This window comes from Labeo rohita, chromosome 7 (genome assembly GCF_022985175.1).
Source record: "Labeo rohita strain BAU-BD-2019 chromosome 7, IGBB_LRoh.1.0, whole genome shotgun sequence".
NCBI classification, from domain to species: Eukaryota; Metazoa; Chordata; class Actinopteri; order Cypriniformes; family Cyprinidae; genus Labeo; species Labeo rohita.
The window spans coordinates 44,936,318-44,956,333 of NC_066875.1; the positions used below are offsets into that span (position 1 = coordinate 44,936,318).

Sequence of the window (20,016 nt, forward strand, 5' to 3'; positions counted from 1 at the left end):
GGTAATTAGAGAAAGCAATGCTGGCATTCAGCGCATATGAGTCACTCAGAAAGAAAAAATAAGAAAAGTGAAAATGCAATCCAGAAACACGTTTAAGAGCCATGACAACATCCAAAAAGATGTAAAAATAACAACTCTCTAGTCTCTACTGGTAAACAAGTGATTTGTGTACACATTTATGTAACTAATTTAACAAAGAAAAGCAGTTGTTTGGTGTGTTTTTGTGTTTAAAGACAGCTGAGGTGCCTTCAATGCCACACTTTATTCACAAGCTTTTTCTTCTTCTTTTAGCCTCCAGTCTTATAAAACTTGTAGCAACTACACAAAACACTCTAGCTACCACATAACAACCACTCAGAACACCTTAGTAACCACACAGGCCACAGCACTCATATTTCCTTTGTTTTATGTTTCCAAAAAACAATCCAGTTCAGTTGCATTCAGACTTGAATCAAACTATCAAACTAGCACAGCTTTACTGATGAACATTTGTTTGTTTAATTAATTTTTTAAAAATCTAATGCATCAGAGAAACAAGTGAGCAGCCATCTTTTGAATTTTGTCTTTTGTTTTTTTTTTTTTTTTTTGCTTTTGCGTGGCTCTGTAGCATCACTGTTGAAGAGTAGCTGGTGAAGAGGATTTACGCATAGTAGAGTTAATGAAAGCTGTCATGTGCATTGTAAAGTTTGAAGTAGATACGTGAAATGTCAGTAGACAAGGACAATTTAAAATGAGCAATTTATACATAAAGCCGAACGACTGTACCTTCACGCTGCGGAAATACAAACGGAAGACCGAAGATGAGTGCAGCACTGAAAAAGGGGCGGGGCTACACAAGGTCTGTAGTACAGGGGCTGTTGAGTGCTTGAATCTGATTGGTTGACGAATATTCTAAGGCAAAGGTGTCCAACCCTGTTCCTGGAGATCTACCTTCCTGCAGAGTTTAGCTCCAACCTTGATCAAACACACCTGTTTGTAATTATCGAGTGTTCCTTCAGATCCTAATTTAGTTGGTTCAGGTGTGTTTGATCATGGTTGGAGCTGAGCTCTGCAGGAAGGTAGATCTCCCCTGTTCTAAGGTGTGCACACCTTGACCGTACTGCATGACCGTATCTGTGGAAGCCGGTTTCCACCACTTAATAAAGAATAAGAAAAGGTAATTGCAACTTTTTATCTCATAGTTCAATCTTTTTTTCTCGCAATTGCGAGAATCTCACAATTCTGACTTTTTTCTCAGAATTGCATGATATTAACTCACAGTTGCAAGTTATAAAGTCAGAATTGCGGGATATAAACTCAAAAAATGAATTTAAACTTAAGAAAAAATTAAGAATTGATTGGCTTTTTTCTTGCAATTGAGAGAATCTTGCAATTCGTGCAATTCATTTTATGTTGTTAGTAGTAGAATTCATAGTAGTTTTGTTATCTTTTCAGTATTATTTTTAGTTTTTCCCCTTTTTTATAGAAACACTAAATTACAAACAGTATCTTAAGCACGACCACTAGTCCTAAGTTCAATCAATATGACAAATATACATTCATACACTGTTATTCTATAGTTCTAATTACTAAAGTTTAATGCTAAATGATCATAATGTCATATTATAATGCTTGACTGATTGATGCTAAGTGTACATTCAGATATTTAAAAAAACTGTGCCATTAAGCTTTATATATCTGGTAACCTAAAAATTTCATTCATTTAATTTAAATTACATTCATATAACATATTTAATATTTGACATTTTTAAACATTTTTTAAAAAAGTAACACAATAGTTACTTTCCCTGGTAATTAGTTACTTTTATAATGATGTAACTTGGTTACTAACTCAGTTACTATTTGTGTAGTAGAAGTAGCTAGTAAATATAACTAATTACTTTTTTAAAGTAACATGCCCAACACTGGTCTTAAACACACAAGGATATTTTAAAGGGGTCATCGGATGCAAACCTCACTTTTTCATGTTGTTTGAAGATTAATGTGTGTTGGCAGTGTATGTACACATCTATCCTATAATGATAAAAATTCATGCAGTGTTTTTAATTAATCTGTAAAAATAATATTCCCTTTTTTAAATCGAGCTGCTCCCCCCGATAGTTGATAACAGCTGTAACAGTCAGACCTCCATTGTTTGGATGCCGGAGCAGGGATGTAGGTTAGACAAGAATATCTCTGACTGAGCGATTGAGGTGTTGTGTTGCTGGATGTAATAACGAACATCATCATTTACTCCCGACATCTGAGCCCCTGAAGATGCAGTGGATTATGTTTGTTTGTGAAGGGAATGCGCCTCCCGACATTAATGCGTCTATGTTCGCGATCCAGCGTCACTTACAGCAGAAGTTAATGAATCTTTGCGATTGCCTTTCCTAACAACTTGCTAGTTAGCAAGTTTAGCGGCTAAACGTGGCTAAAGTAAACCGGCTCGTCACTCCACAGAGAGAAGAGAGGGACGGGGCGAGCAGAGCTCATTAACATTTAAAGCAACCTCGACCAGAATAGGATGATTTTTGCAGAGCTGATTTTGGCAAGGTAAAAAGGGTGTTGTTTTACACTACCACTGAGAATTTTTAACCAAAGTATATTATAGACTTTTCATTAAGACCCTACAGAATCATATTAACTTGTGGAAAATGGGCATCCGATGACCCCTTTAAGGACAGAAACGTTTTGAATATCTTGAAATAAAACATCTAAACAATGTCTTGAGGCGAGGTAACCGCAGTATAAGCGGAATAATTGACTCCAGTCCGTTGAATTATTAGAAAATAATGCACACTCAAGGAATAACAGCCACAACACGAATTACCACCTAGGCTGTGCTTTATTTTCTTGTAATTCAACAACCCTGTCAATTATTTTTCACATAATCCATTTTATCGTCTTCTGTATTTGCAGTGGAACTTCCCTCTGCTGATGTTTACGTGGAAGATCGCGCCGGCTTTGGCCTGCGGGAACACGGTGGTCATTAAACCGGCTGAACAGACCCCACTGACGGCCCTTCACGTCGGATCTCTCATAAAGGAGGTGAGGGGGCAGCTGAGGCTCATGGGATTGCTATGGTTTGGCGTTCTCGTTTGTTGACTTGGACGTGGATGATTGATTACATCAGCGCAAACTTTCTCGCATCTCAGATTTTGTGGTTTGATTGTGCACAGTGTACAAACTTTGTAAGCCAGTGTTTCCCAACTGGGGCTTCATGATGGATCTCTATCGTGAGATTATGATAGAAATGCCAAATTAAGGTTTGGCAGAGGATTTTTGCACCCCAGTGGATGTAATAATGTATTGGTCTCTGATATACCTGATTCTGATTGGTCCATTGTCCATTATTATATTATATATAAATGTAGTATTTTTATTGAAACGTTTGAACATGAATTGCAGTCTTAGGGGGTATTAAGCGGTTTGGGAACCTGGCTGTACTACAAAATGACTCAGCTGCATTGTGGGTAACGAGTTGTTGCTCTGTCTCTGTTTATACAAACGCTCAAATTATCATGTTTAATCCTTCAAAGAGAGCAGGACACATGAATTGCTGTAATGACATGGACTAAACTGCAGCTGCAAGCCTTCAGTCAACCGCCCCTCGCTTTCTATTCAAGCCGTCTGTATCTGAAAAAGACATGATTTATGTCTTCATCATTATGAATGAGATCAATGTGGTTTAAAGTCCTAAAAGAAAAGCATCTCTTTGTGTACATCAACAGTCTTGCTGTCCCCGTGGGCAATTTTTGACCTATTCATTTCCCATTTTATCCTCTTCCTTTAAAGGAAAGTATTAAGCCATATCAAACAGTATTAAGCTTGTATGTTTATAAATAATACAAATAAAGGCCGTTCTTTCCATCACATCAAACAGGCTGGCTTTCCACCTGGAGTCGTGAATATCGTGCCTGGGTTTGGACCAACGGCTGGAGCGGCAATCGCCAGTCATATGAACGTCGACAAAGTGGCGTTTACAGGCTCTACAGAGGTGAGGAAATGATTAAAAAACACACAAAATCATATTGCTCAAAGCTCTAAGAGACATACAAAGGTGAAGACACAAATGAGTGCGAATGACACAAATGCGATTGTTGACATACAATAAGAGTTTATTTTTTTTCTTTCTGCCATAAAATATACATTTCAAATTAATATGGTAAACAGTGCAGCTTGGAGAAATATATTGTTTAAATTAAAAATATATAAATTATAAATATATTTAGATTAAAAATATATCTAAAAATTGGCAAAAAATTATACATTTATAAATTAACTTACAATTGTACAACCTATCTGCATCACATTTTATGTTTTCAAACTAAATAAATAAAAAATATATTTAAAAAATGGGCCAAAACTTATAAATGTACAAATTTACAACCTATTTGCATTGGAATTTATATATTTTTAATGTAAATAAATTGAAAATATATTTTAACAAATGGGCAAAAAATGATAAATTTATAAATTAACTTACAAATTTACAGCCTATTTGCATCACATTTTATATTTTCAATCTAAATGCAGTGAAAATATATTTTAAAAATGTACAAATTAACTTAAAAATTTACAACCTGTTCGCATCGCATTTTATATTTTCAGTCTAAATATAATAAAAAAAATATTTAAAAAAATGGGCAAAATGTAAAAATGTACAATGAACTTAAAATGTACAACCTGTTTGTGTCACATTTTATATTTTCAATGTAAATATACATAAAATATATTTAAAAATGGGCAAAACTGTATAAATGTACAAATTAACTTACAAATTTACAACCTATTTGAATCACATTTTATATTTTCAGTCTATATATGTTGAAATATATATTTAAAAAATGGGCAAAAATGCGTACATTTACAAATTACAAACATGTTTGCATCACATTTGATATTTATTTTCAATCTAAATATATTTATATTATCCATAATATATATTTTTAAAAATGCATTGGAAGACCAGAAATGTATTTTCATTCAGTTAAAAAAAAAAAATAATAATATATTTTTAATTTAAAAAAAAAAGTTTCTCTAAGCTGCACTGCTTACCATATTAATTTAAAATGTATGTAATAATCTATACGTCAAAATTGTGTCAATTTAATGCAAACATATTGTACATTTGTAAATGTATATATAAAAATATATACCTACATAAATACAAATTGATGTTTAATTCACAGTAAAAATACTCTTACATCTTTATTTATGTCTTTGCATTTTTTTCTTGCCAATTTTTGCTGTATTTTGAAATACAGTTAAAATATATTTTAAAAGTTATTTATTTCCATATAAACAACTTGCAGAGAAGATACATTTGAGATGTTAGGTTAAGATTTATTTCTTTTCTATTTTTATTTATTGTGTCATGCCTTAAATACTGTTAAAACTTTTTTTCTGATATCAGTTCTGTAGGTTCTGTAGCTGAATCTCAGAGCTCTGAACTGTAATGTTTCAAAGCGCTGTGCTGTTTAAGTCAAGTTTCCCGTCATTATCTACATAACAAACCAGATGATATCCATAAGTCACACAGAAGCAGAGTATCATTAGTAAGCGCTCTCATTATTGTCCCGTGCTGTCTTTGTGTTCAGGTGGGCCAGCTGATCAAAGCGGCGGCGGCCAAGAGCAACCTGAAAAGAGTGACTCTAGAGCTGGGAGGGAAGAACCCCTGCATTGTGTTTGCTGACTCAGACCGTGAGTGATGTGGTTTTCCAGACCCCACCGCTCAAACAATAATGACCGTGCTGGGAAAAACAGGGAATGGGAACGATATGTGCAGTATCCTCACAAATAAAGACCTGCAACTCTCTATTTAAAAGAGGGGAGGAGTGTTTAGACACTTACGAGACACTTAAAGGGATAGTTCACCCAAAAATAAAAATTCTATCATTAATTTCTCACCCGTAAGACCTTTGTTCATCTTCTGAGATATTTCTGATGAAATCCGAGAGCTTTCTGACCCTCCTAAGACAGCAAGGGTCCTACCCTGTTCAGAGTCCAGAGAGTTACCAAGAACATTGATAAAATAGTCCATGTGACATCAGTGGTTCAACCATAATTTTATGAAGCTACGAGAAAAAAACTAAAATAACTTTATTCAACAATTCTTCTTTCCCACGTCACCTTAGCCCCATTTTTAGAGTGCCAGAGCTCTCGGATTTCATCAAAAATATCTTAATTTGTGTTCCAAAGGCGAACGAAGGCCTTACAGGTTTGGAACGGCATGAGGGCGAGCAATTAATGACAGAATTTTCATTTTTGGGTGAACTATCTCTTTAAGAGCCACTTAAAAATGTATGAATGTCATTGCAATAGAAAACAAAAACCAAGTGCATTCATTTTAAAGGAAAGCAACACACTTCAAATCAATCAAATATTTGCAAGTTTGTCAGGTGTATAATAACATATTTATCGATCCATTGTAGTATTGAGGTTTTTTTTTTTTTTTTCATAATTTGTTGTTTTAAATTAAATTAAATTAAAATTGAATGGATTGAAATTAATTGTTTTTCTCTTTTGAATTGTTTTCTTGTATTTAAGTCACTTTGGATAAACTCTAGTACATTTGCTAGATTCATAAATTTAAATCTAAATTTATTATCCTATGACAGTTACGATGTAAACAAAAGACCTTTGTGCACCAATATTCAAATGGAAACTTCAAATCTAAATATTACACTAATATTATATGACATTACAATATTAATCTAATCTTATACTCAAAAATGAGTAATGAATTTATAAAATAAAATATAAATAATAATTAATATTAATAAAATATATTTATTTAAATGAACATGACTTGAAATCATAGCAAGGTATAAAAAGTTAGGTTTTAGATGATAATGTGAAATATTTTGTGTTGAAACTGATTAGTGGAACACGTTCATAATTAATTTATACAGCTAAAAATCAGCCAAATCTAAAATACACTGAGGGAAAACGGAAACCAAAATTGGCACAGCAAAAAATGATTTCCTTACTTAGAATTTTGTCTAAATGTCTAAACATTCTTAAATCGTGATTTATTTACTTGAAAAGCATAATGACATAAATTTTGTTTGCTGAAAAATGTATCAAAACTAAGTAACTTTTTGCTTAAAAATAAGAAAAAATATATGCCAATGATTTAAGAAAAATAATATTGTTTTCCCTGAATGAGGGAAATTATTCTTATTACTTATTATTTATTATTCTTACTCCATTGGCAGATGTTTCTTCTCATTTTTAAAGCAAAAAGTTACTTATATCTTATCCCTAGTAAAACATAAATATACTAAAATGTATTTAAAAGACATTTATTGTATGCTAAGTACACATACACTTACATATTACGTACTTAATAAAACTAGCCTGTAATTGTACTTATAGTATACTAAACTGATATATTTAAAGTCTGCTAAATCGGAACAACTACTTTTGTACTTAATGCACTTTAATTGTCTGGAAGTAGTGCTGAAGTCCAACTAAAGATATACTGAAGTATATTTGATTGTGCTAAAGTGGAACTATTGCGTGTATACTTTAGGTACACTTTAAATATCTTGCATTTAAAGACTGATATTATTTAAAGCTCATACAATCCTCATTAATACATTACAATGCATTTTAAGCTTAATATTAAGAAACGTGCATTGTGCACAAGTAGTACTCAAATAAAGTTTAATTACAATTTTTATATAAGTAAGTCTCAAGCCATATGTTGGTAAATATGTTAATAGTGGTTAGTTATTAAGTCCCTCAGTTAGCTATGTTTTCTGAACGACTACGTGTCATTTATGTTGATTGTCTCATTCTCTCTGTGTGACACACAGAAAGTTAGAAAGTTAGTGAATATCAAACAAAAAGTGCCTCAGCATAATTACAAATACTGAGTTTATGCAACAGTTCATCAATGAACAAGATGTTATATTAAAAGACACATTTTAGACAGCATACTGCCTGTTTTTGCTCAATTTCGCCAGCAAATAACCATTCCAAACACAGCCACAGCACTGTTTTGAATCTTTGTGCAACATGACGGTGTTTCGTTCTTGAATGAATCATCCGTTAAATGATTCAGTTCAATCGCAGTGACTCACTTACTTAACAGTGACTTCCTGATACCTATTGACGGTATTGATTTTACATTTGAAGTATCTTCATTTTAAAAATACATGTAAATATCAGTATTCAGTGTTTTGTTTAAAATAACAAAATATTATTTATGCATTTGTAACTGCAAGTTAAATGCATTCATGTTCATCTGAGCTGAATTAAATACTGTGTAAATAGGCCTTCATCTAAATGCCTCAATATCTTGATTTATGCCTTCATTTTAGGTTGAAATGTTTACCTTTTTCTAAAGTAATGTGAAATTGATTTTTGGATTTTTATTATATATATATATATATATATATATAAAATAAATGCAATAAATGCATAAAGAAATAAATGCAAATAAATGCATTAAATGGGTTTAGTTTTGTAATGGTTATTAATGTATGCAATTTCAGCAATAAAAAAAGTTAATTTTTCTAAAAAGAAAACAAATTAGTTGTTAATTTTAAGAGACCTATCTTATTTTCTTTTGTATATTTAGTATTGCTCTTTAATAAAGAAAAACTTCTTATTCGATTAATCGATTACTAAAATAATCAATAGCTACAGCTCTAAGATGGATGATGGAGCACTGGCTATTGTCAGATTCTTTGTGGATACAAAATCTCTGGATTATTGCAGTTATTACAAAAGGAATGCTTGGAAATGTAAACTGATATTTCCTACTGAAACACTGCAGCAAAAGATAAAAATAACGGACTTAAGACTTGCACCGTACTGTATATATATCAAATATGACACAATAGGCTTTATAGGGTTAAGCAACCACATACAGTACATATTAGACTAATGTACAGTGTGCTGTATGATTAAAGTTCATTCAAGTGCATTTGACTGTGGTGCGGGTTGTATTTCTGAGGGGCTTTTTTCTGGCTGGAGTTTATTCAGCCCCAGCGATGTTGCAAAACTCCAGACCACCCGTGCAGCTGTGAACTCACTGCTTCACATGCGTCTATTATTATGCATGTTCACATCTGCACACAAAGCCAGATTTACGCCAATGCACAGCTCATTGAACTCCAGAAAGGGTGTAGAGATATAATGCATTATGTTATCAAGTTTACAAATGAATCAAAGCATGAACGCTGGCACTGCTGCGTGATGCACTTTTGTAGAAACAAACAAAACGTAAGGGCATGGGAAAAGAGTAAGTGTGTTGTATAATGTGCTCACTGATGAATGTGTGTGTGTGTGTGTGCAGTGCATTTGGCGGTGGAGGAGACGCAAAAGGGCGCGTTCTTCAACCAGGGTCAGGCGTGCACCGCTGCGTCACGCATCTACGTGGAAGAGCCGGTTTATGATGAGTTTGTGCGTCTCAGTGTTGAAAAAGCCAAGAATATAGCAATCGGAGACCCTTTGGAGCCACGAACCTCACACGGGCCGCAGGTGAGTTACTTGACTTTAGAGTCATTTCTTTTCTTGTTTATGTGTTCTTATGTGTTTCTGCTGTTTCGGTCAGATCGACCAGCATCAGTTTGATAAGATCCTGGAGCTGGTCGACAGCGGGAAGAAGGAGGGGGCGACGCTGGAGTGCGGAGGATGTGCGGTGGAGGACAGAGGTCTGTTCATCCATCCCACCATCTTCTCTGATGTCAAAGATCATATGCGTATCGCCAAAGAAGAGGTATGAAGCTCCTCTGTGCACTCTCTAGAGTAAAACATATGGAAAAACAGCTACATGTAGGGCAGGTGTAATACAATTGTTCATTCAAAATTTAAATGTAATTATTTCTTTTCTTAAAATGACCTTAAAGTTTTTCCATATTTTAAATACCTACATTTAGATTAAAGAATCCCCATTTATAATTTTTTATTTTTATTAAACTTGTTACTTGTAATTGAGTTTTCAGTGAATCATACATGTTTACAAAAAAAAAATTGGAAATTTATTTGGATTAATTTCCATAACCTTAATTTCCATAACCTTAACTTTAAACTATACATAGAGACCTTCAGGTGACAGGAATCTGAACTGGTGTCCTGTAGTGCCTCCTGCTGGATGATTGCGCTGTTACAGATCTATTTCTGTTCTCAGAAAGCCAGATGGGTATCATTTTTAAAACTGTATAAAATATACAAAGATTAAATGCTTTTCTCTCATTTTTATATATATATATATATATATATATATACACACACACACACACACACACACACACACACACACATAAACATTTATAAATATTTTAAATATTTTACAAAATATATTTAACTTTGAAATTTATTTTGTTTCTAATCATACAATATGTATTCACAGTTGCAGCAATAATGTTTATATTTTGTACAAATATTTTTTAATATTTAAATATATATTTAAATTTGAAATTTTGTTCATGCTTGCAATAATAATAATAATAATAATAATAATAATAATATAAATTCACAGTATACCAATTATGATGTTATTTTTATACATTTAATATATTTTTATATATTTTACATATCAGTGTTTATATCCAGACTACTAACTTTTATCCCAGTACTTCTGTGATTATTTGAGTGTTTGTAACACAGATATAATGAACTGTGTGGTCGAAAAGCCTGTGAAACTGTTTCATTCATATACATGACAGTAGCTCTCTTTAGGTAAGCGGCATGTTCAAATCACACTGGTCGTTCGCTGCACGGAAAGGTTGAGGAATAAAACAGATGAATCATTGTAATTTAGGAACAGAATCACGTTGGTGTTTGAATCATGTTTGTGATTTTTAACGACCTGTTCAATTAAAATGCTTTGTCATACTGGTGGTGACACATCTATTGCAACATGTTTAGCTTATCACAAATATTATAGGCTACTTTGCTTTTTCGACTTCTGAAGTGTAGCCATACTTTGGAGCGCTATGAGCTCAGATTAGTGAGCAAGGTCCTGGCAGATCGCTAGGTGAAAAAAAAAAGAACCGCATATAGGAATCGATAGGCGGAATCGAAATTTTCATTTCACAAGAAGTGTCCGATTCCTGACCTTAAGTATCCGATTCTGGAATCGGAATCGATTTTCGATACCCAACCCTAATTCAAACATATGTGTTCTTTTCATTTTCAATAGACGGTAAATGAGGATTTGAAGAATGTTCTTGCAGCTCTTTTCCTTACCACAACATCTCATATGACCACATCGGTCAAGCTCCAAATAGGACACAAAACACCATATAAAATCTCATTAAAATATATGAGTTCTGAAGTCGCACGAAAACCTGGTGCATTTATGATGTTTTGTTTTTTGTTCTTAACGGAGCTTTAAAGCCATGATCACTGTGAACTGTTTTTTTGAATGGAAATGAGCTCTGTTAGTTTTTCATGTAAGAAGCAACAGCAAACAGGTTTGAAATGACACAAGAGTAAATGAATAATGGTGTAATGTTCATTTTGCATGCACTATTCCTGTAAGCGCCTACAGCTCAGTGTTGGACTGATGTGTGTTTTTTACAGATTTTCGGGCCGGTTCAGTGCATCATGAAGTTTAAGACGCAGGAGGAGGTGATCGACAGAGCCAACAGCTCACAGTACGGCCTGACGGCGGCCGTGTTCACACGTGACGTCAGTCGCGCCATGAGCGTGTCTGCGGCGTTGGAGGCTGGAACCGTCTGGTAAGAGACTCGCTAAACTCTTGAAGTTCAATTGCAAGCTTTTACACTAGAAATATACACCACTTGACATTAATAAATATAAATACTAAAATCTAGTGGTGGACAAATATGGGATTTGTAATAGTGATATCTAACAGAGTAGAATGAACAATATAAGGCAGTCTAATTTAATAATAACAGACAAGGAGATTAGTAAATTAAAAATTAGTAAAATAAAAAAGAAAACTTGAAATGTAAAGACAATAATAAAGAAATTAATAATTTTATTCAGAAAGGATAAATATTTATATTACAACTTATTTTTAAGTCATTATTTATCAAAGAATCCTGAAAAAAAGTATCACAGGTGCCAAAAAAATATTAAACAGCACAACAGTTTTCAACATTGATAATAAATCAGCATATTAGAGAGATTTCTGAAGATCATGTGACACTGAAGACTGGAGTAATGATGCTGAAAATTCAGCTTTGCATCACAGAAATAAATTATATTTTAAAGTATATTATAATAGAAAACCATTATTTTAAATTGCAATCATTTTTCACAATATTACTGTTTTTTTGCTGTTGTTTTTATTACTATTGCAGTGTATACACACACACAGACACACACAAAATATATTAAAATATTTATAATTATGTAATTATTGTTAGCACTGTATTACATAGCCTCAAGAACCTTTCGAGAACCTTTAAAAATAAAAATAAAAAAATACAGACTTTTATGTGTGCATGAAAAACAGAAAAACTTAGCATACTGGACAATGCACACTGGGCCACCTATTGTGCCTTCAGACCATTTTGCTGTGTGGTTTCATGGCCTCCACGAAGTATTCATTAAAGAAACCTAAGGCCTTGAAATATCACATACTGCCCTTAAAATATTTTGAACACTTTTTTACAGTGCCAGTCTTTTTTTTATAAACCCATAAACTTGTCAAATAGGACAATGCACGCAACTGTGTTATGCCATCAGCCCATTTTGTGTCCTGGTTTCTTCGCCACCACAGAGGATGTGTTACGATAGTCATTAAGTTTTGATATTAGAGGTACTACCATAAGGAAAGCCATATTTTGAGCAAGTAGATTTTTTTCAAATCATATGCATTCATGCTCTTGTTTTATTCATAGTAAGATGGCAGTGATGCACAAAGGAAATAGGTTATATAAAACTGGATTTTGTAATGTGTAAGCAAGGTCTGTACTTTTTTTATTATTTATTTTTATTTTATTTTACAACATACAGGGCTCTGTATGTTGTCACTTTCAGAAAATTAATGAAAAAGAAAACCCTGAGAAAATAATATTTACAGATGACTTTACCAATTGTAAAGCTGAAAATAATGCTGTATGAACCATTTATGTTAAATATGGTGTGAAAATGACCTGAGAGGTTTGGAAATTTGAGTATGGAATTTGAAATAGAAAAAAATTAGAAATCTAATAATCTAATAGAAATCTAATCTAATAGACTCTAAAAAAAAAAAAAATGGATAGTTTTGTGACTTCTGACCTAAATGTATGAGTTGGCCAGTAGGTGGTGAAGTATAGCCTTTTGAATTTCCATGTAATTAACTACAGTTGAGGTCAAACGTTCATGTACACCTTGCAGAATCTGCGAAATTATTTTACCATAATACGAAGGATCATACAAAATGCATGTTATTTTTTTTTTGTTTAGTGCTGACTTGAATAAGATATTTCACATAAAAGATGTTTACATATTAGTCCACAAGAGAAAATAATAGTTGAATTTATAAAAATGACCCCAATTCAAAGGTTTACATACACTTGATTCTTAATACTGTGTTGTTACCTGAATGATCCACAGCTGTGTTTTTTGTTTGTTTGTTTTTGTTTAGTGGTAATTGTTCATGAGTCCCTTGTCCTGAACAGTTAAACTGCCCGCTATTTTTCAGAAAAATCCTTTAGATTGTCCTTTAGACAAATTCTTAGGTTTTTCAGCATTTTTTGTGTATTTGAACCCTTTCCAACAATGACTGTATGATTTTTAGATCATCTTCTCACACTGAGGACAACTGAGAGACTCATATGCAACTATTACAGTAGGTTCAAACGCTCACTGATGCTTCAGAAGGAAACACAATTCATTAAAAGCCGAGGGGGGGGTGAAAACTTTTGGAATTTGAAGATCAGGTTAAATTTGACTTATTTTGTTTTCTGGGAAACAAGTAAGTATGTTCTGTAGCTTCTGAAGGGCAGTAGTAAATGGAAAAAAAATATGATATTTAGGGACAATAAGAAAAATGTACACATTTTATTCTGTTCAAAAGTTTTCACCCCTGGCTCTTAATGCATTGTTTTTTCTTCTAGAGCATCAGTGAGCATTTGAACCTTCTGTAATAGATGCATATGTATATGAGTCCTTAGTGTGAAAAGGTGGATCTCAAAATCATACAGTCATTGCTGGAAAGAGTTTGTGGGATCTGAAGGATTTTTCTGGTGAACAGAATGCAGTTTAACTGTTTAGGACAAACAAGAAACTCGTGAACAACTATCACTAAACAAAGAAAAAAGCTGTGGACCATTCAGGTAACTTTTGAATGGGGTCATTTTGATCAATTAAACTATTAGTTTTTCTTGTGGACTACATGTAAACATCTTTTAAGTGAAATATCTTATTCAGGTCAGTACTAGATAAAAAATAAAATGCATTTTGTACGATCCCTCTTATTTTGGTAAAATAATTAACATTTTGCCGATTCCGCAAGGTGTATGTACACTTTTGCCTTAAACTGTAAATGTTGCATTAACTGGAAATTTGGAAGTTTGGAAATTTGACTCTGGGAAAAAAGTATGGAATTTGGAAACAGAAAAAATGTAGGAACCCTGATAATAAAACACGGATAGTTTTGTGACTTCTCTGACCTAAATGTATGAATTGGCCAGTAGGTGGTGAACTATGGCCTTTTGAATTTGTATGTAACTAATTATATCCAAAAATGGCATGCAGGAATGAGAGAGCAGATGTTTTCCAGGTGAGGTCAAAGGTCATGTCTCTTTCTGTTCTCCAGGGTGAACTGCTACAACGCCTTACAAGCTCAAACTCCGTTCGGAGGATACAAGATGTCAGGAAACGGCCGAGAGCTGTGAGTGCTGCCGATGCTTCACACGTTCAGCTCCTCTGTCTGTCTTTACCTCCATTCATTGTTGTCTAATCATATGAACATGCATTTCTATTAATTGTATATTCTCCCTGATGGCACTATAGTTTAACCCTGAGAAGTCTGACATATAAAATAATATTTTTACATTTTATTGAACCTTTTCAGAATTCTAAAAACATTTGCATGTGTGTTTGCATATGTCATATTTTATGCATCAGACTTTTATGGCTCATATAGTATGACATGGTGAAAATATGGAGCTTATAATCAAGGAGGAAAAACATCCATTTTTATTCAGAGAGAAGTTGAAATTCTGAAAGCTTGTAATGCAAATCAGTGTTATCTTTAAATCAGCTGACATAAAATGTTGAGTTGCCACTCTGTATCTCTCAATAATATGTCTTAGTAAATGTATATTTAAATGCTTAGTTTTATATCCAAGTTCTGTAGCTTCAAAACATATGATGCAATGCAATTGATGATCAAGAGACGAACAAATAAACGCTCCTCAAAAGCCTGATGATCATAATTGATACTCAGTTTCATGTTATACTAATAGTCTTTTACTTGCTAAAAGGTATAAACAGTAAGATAACAGAAGGCACATACAGTAGTAGATTGTGAACAACAGGTTTTTCAACAAGGTTTTGATCATATTGATAATTTCAGAGGCTTAATTTGCTTATCAAATATAATACAGGCTTTATAGAGTTGGAAAAGCTTATTTTCCTGTGATTATGCATGCAAATGTCCTTGATATTAAGAGTATCAATATTACATGTGTGTGCAGGGGTGAGTACGCGCTGGCGGAGTACACCGAGGTCAAAGCCATCACTATTAAACTCAGCGAGCAGCTCACACTGTGATCTGAGGCTGATCTGTAAATCAACGGATGAAGAAACTCTGGCTCTACCATCAGCTCCTTTCTGTTTATTTCATGTAGATGTGCTGTACAGATTGAAGTTTGTGTTTTTTTATTTTTATTTAATGTGGATGTTTTAATATCAAGCAAAGTCATCCGTCATCTCTCAATATTTACTAATATAAAGACATGGATATATATATCCATGTTGTTTAAGTACATTTTATGTAGTTTTATTGCTATAGATTCACATGCAAACCATTGTCACATCCACACAGGCTTTGCTTTGTTTGTCTTAAAGGTCTTAAAGGTCTCCTGTCATGGCAGCTAAAAACTAAATATGTTACCAAGGATAAACTGTTATGTGTAAAAATTACATTTTTGGATTAAATTTCATAATTCTATAAATTAAATTCATTCCTGCGCCACTAGTGGCTCTACTAGAATTGCACAAATGATGTTATTACATTCACTTTGTGATGCTGAATGCAAACTGAACTGATGAATCATTTTCTCAACTGTATACTGTATGTACAGTGTGTTGCCCAACATATATTAATGTATAACTTGCATTAAAATTGATTTCTTTTTCTCAGTGTACATACACATCATATGACAGGTGATTAATGTAATTGCTTAAAATATATTGTTTACTTTGACTTATTAAATAGCTATTGATTTTTTTTAAGGAAAGCTGGATCTGAATCAATGAATCAACAAATAAAAATTGACATGAATGAATCATTTTTTGTCATTTTGATCTGTTGTAGTGGACGTAAACGTATATGTTTTAAGAATATATAAAACAGACTGGGAGTATTGATATGTTAAATCAATTAACCAAGAAAGAAAGAGTTTTATTTATGTTATTTTTAATAGAAATCAGCTTCTGAACTGATCATATAAGTCCCATTGTTGAAAAAAAAATACTGTTAAATAAAAATCTATATGGTTTGTCCTCTTTTACAGGATTAATGTTTCTTTCTACTTCTGAGGGCCAAATGTTTGAACATGTCTGCACACATATAGTGAAACATGCTGGAACTTGACTTGTGAGGACATTTAAAGTGAACAAAATAAACCTGGCAAATCATGTTTCCATAACGTAGTCATGTTACATAATCATGTCAACAGGTTTTTGTGGGCGTAAATCAGGGTCAGAAATGAACTTTTTCATTAAGGGGCAATATTTACCTCCTTGAATTGATTTCCAGGGACATTTTTATAATTACCTTATTAGTATAAAAAACATACGTTATCTTTAATGCAAAATATTTACATTTCCCCCAATTACTTTAATCAATATTTTACATAATAGACAGTTTAAAATATCTAAATTACGTGTAAAAAATCATTATTGTAGATTTCTGCTTTTTATATTGTAATAATGATTATTAATAGATGTAGAAATAATATAAAACGTTTTGTTTCATTTTTGGGCACACATTCTGGCTTCACAGAAAAACATGTCGGTAGCAAAGTCTAGCACAAGTTGTGCAAAAATTCCCTTTAAATTAAGCTAAGAAAATAATATTTTATTTACATCGTATCTGCACTTTGTTGTTATGATGAGGGAATTCGCGAGCGCGCGCACTCAACTTCGTTTTCAGCGCTGACTAATCTAAGCGCCTCTGATTGGCCAACGCATTCCAAAGTTCAACAAAAACGCGTTCCATTGGTTATAACGCTCAACGCTGCACAGAACAGCGCGTAAAAGCAATCTGATGCAGTGTGAGCGAATCTAAATGTAATTTCGCGAATTAACATTTTTCATTAACTTTCACATTTTATTTTAATCGCCACAGCCGTAATACGTTGTTTAATTTTGTTTATTTTCATTCAAGGTTACTCACCCCCACTTTGCTACAAATCTGAATTAATTTTTTTATTTTTTCACAAAAGAAGATATTTTATACCACTACTACTACTACTAATACTATGTAAGTCATTAAGGGGACCAGCAGCTATTTCGTTGAGCTAAACCTGTTTAATAATGTCTTGTTAGAAATGTAAAAATCCAGAAAAGCTTGTTTTTGGGTTACTTTTAGAGGTTGGCTATAAAAATAAATTGGCTCAAACTGAAGTCTACGGAAATTCCCCGGCAGGTTAGAAAGCAGGCGCGCGCGTGTGCGCGCGTACAGTAAGCGTGCATGAGCCGCAGACTGACTGACTCTCGGCTCCTCAGGAAAGCCTGTCCCTCAGATCAGGAAGTAGAAAGAAGTAGAAATCTGTGGTGTGATTCGTGAGCGTCCGCCAAACTCATCCAAACCGAAAGCATCCGAGGTGCCCCGTTCGTGGTTTAACGTTCCAGGACATATAATGTATACAACATGTGGTAAGTACACTAAACTATCTTATGATGTTGACTAGACTCCACATATTCACCTCAGCTGCACTATTTGCGACGCGACACAACTAGCTTAGAGCGTGTGCAGCGTTTGTTTGTATATTTAGCGCGTCGTGCAGCGTTTGCAGGGCAGGTGAGATGTTGTAAACAACGTTCATTCAGCAAACGGGGCGACTGGGGCAAGTTGTCACACAGGGAAGTTGCCACAAATCTCAGTAACTGTAAGGTTTGGAGTCAAAAGTCACGTGTGTTGTATTTCTAGCAGTGGTTTTGCGTGTTGAATTATTCGTGCTGTTCATGAATTATGAATTATTTCGTTGTTTTTAATGCGTAAAGTTTGCTGAAAAACCCATTAAGTTTCCACTGTGACAACTTACCCCGTATACTGTGAGAGCAGGGTTGCCAGGTCTGCGTGACAACACTAGTCCAATAGCTTGGCAAAAACAGCCCAATAGCGCCATATCCCAAATATCAAAACTGAAAATACCTAATTTCCATACCTAAAATACATATTTTACGATTACTGTTAGCCACATTGGTCATAAACATAGCTCAAAGCCTTGCTACAGGTGGCCTTCCTTCACAAAATTTGACATCTAGAGCAGTTTATCATGGGAAGAATGGAAAATGTTTCAATGCAAGCATTTCGGTCAAATGCAATGTGACCCTGGACCACAAAACCAGTCCTAAGGCTCAGTTTTGAGATTTGAGATTCCACGAAAGCTGATTGAATAAGCTTTTCATTAAGGTATGGCTTGTTAGGACAGGATTTGGCCGAAACAGGACTGTTTGAAAATCTGGAATCTGAGGGTGCAAAAAAAAAAAATCTAAATATTGACAAAATCGCCTTTCGAGTTGTCCGGTTTAAGTTCTTAGCAATGCATATTACTAATCAAAAATTAAGTTTTGATATATTTATGGGAGGAAATTTACAAAATATCTTCATGGAACATGAAATTTATTTAATATCCTAATGATTTTTGCCATAAAAGAAAATAGATCGTTTTGACCCGTGCAATGTGTTTTTGGCTACTGCTACAACTATATATATATATATATATATATATATATATATATATATGTATATATATGTCTGCATTTATATATATATAAATAAATATAAAAATGCAGACTTGGCAACCCTGAGCATGACCTGCTGTTGGGTCAGTGTGTGTTCAATGGGCCAAATGTTTTGGTGGATAATGATTTAAATGTTTAATAATTAATGTTTTTGTAGTTGTGTCTTTAAAGTTTGTGTCTGTGCAGCGGCTGAAAGTTTAGAAAGTTTAAAAATAAAAATACAGTGGAAATAATTACTGTCACAACTAGCCCCGGTGTGTCATTCTTGACTAAACAGAGAGTATATAAGCCTGGCCAGTTAAGTACTGGTATTTGACAATACCATGGTACTTTGATACGGTACTACATGTTTACTTGATTTCATGGGGCACGTCTATTCTTTCAAAACATTTAATTGTAAAATGTGGGAGTCTAAATGTGTCGGGTCGTACCAGCACCGCAGAGGTCACTCGTTAAAATTCAATGTAGGCTACTGTAACTCGCAAAAGAAAGCTTGTTTTGTTTGTAACCAAATGACCAATGACCTCAAGCCAAGGAAAAATGAGTCACGTCTTTAGCTGGCACAACACTTCAGCTCTGGAAAAGGGTTTTGCTGGATACGTCGGCTTCTTGTGGTGGATTGTAGACGTCTAGAAGAATTGGTCAAATGGACAGCTGGTATATGGATTGGTTAATGTTTAGCTCTTAAAATCGAAAGCGAAAGATTAGACTTCCTTCACATTGGACTTCTATAAAAAGATGGCAGTGGTGTTTTGTTCGAGGAACTGCATAAGAAAGTCTCAGACTCCTGATGTGTCGTTTACTTGTTGCATTTTCATATTCAAATTAAAAATCATATTCAAATAAAACATTGTTCACAATTCATATGGCTTTCATAACTGGATCTATTTTTAACCATTGGAAGAGTGCATTTCAAAA

The 20,016-nt window shown here is 33.6% G+C and overlaps 2 protein-coding genes across 2 annotated transcripts in view; both read left to right on the plus strand.

Annotated features, from left to right (window-relative positions):
* The window catches only part of aldh1a3 (aldehyde dehydrogenase 1 family, member A3), a 31,846-nt gene extending 15,434 nt beyond the window's left edge, over window positions 1-16,412 (plus strand). Inside the window, exons 6-13 of the mRNA XM_051115900.1 lie at window positions 2,902-3,030; window positions 3,866-3,979; window positions 5,583-5,685; window positions 9,293-9,477; window positions 9,551-9,715; window positions 11,524-11,681; window positions 14,717-14,791; window positions 15,600-16,412. Of these exons, the coding sequence (XP_050971857.1) occupies window positions 2,902-3,030; window positions 3,866-3,979; window positions 5,583-5,685; window positions 9,293-9,477; window positions 9,551-9,715; window positions 11,524-11,681; window positions 14,717-14,791; window positions 15,600-15,675 (1,005 nt within the window). The 3' untranslated portion in view covers window positions 15,676-16,412. The remainder of the gene's footprint in view (window positions 1-2,901; window positions 3,031-3,865; window positions 3,980-5,582; window positions 5,686-9,292; window positions 9,478-9,550; window positions 9,716-11,523; window positions 11,682-14,716; window positions 14,792-15,599) is intronic.
* A 1,416-nt stretch (window positions 16,413-17,828) lies between these two features.
* The window catches only part of lrrk1 (leucine-rich repeat kinase 1), a 105,306-nt gene continuing 103,118 nt past the window's right edge, over window positions 17,829-20,016 (plus strand). The window contains exon 1 of the mRNA XM_051113596.1: window positions 17,829-18,006. The gene's annotated coding sequence lies outside the window, so the exon portion shown is untranslated. The remainder of the gene's footprint in view (window positions 18,007-20,016) is intronic.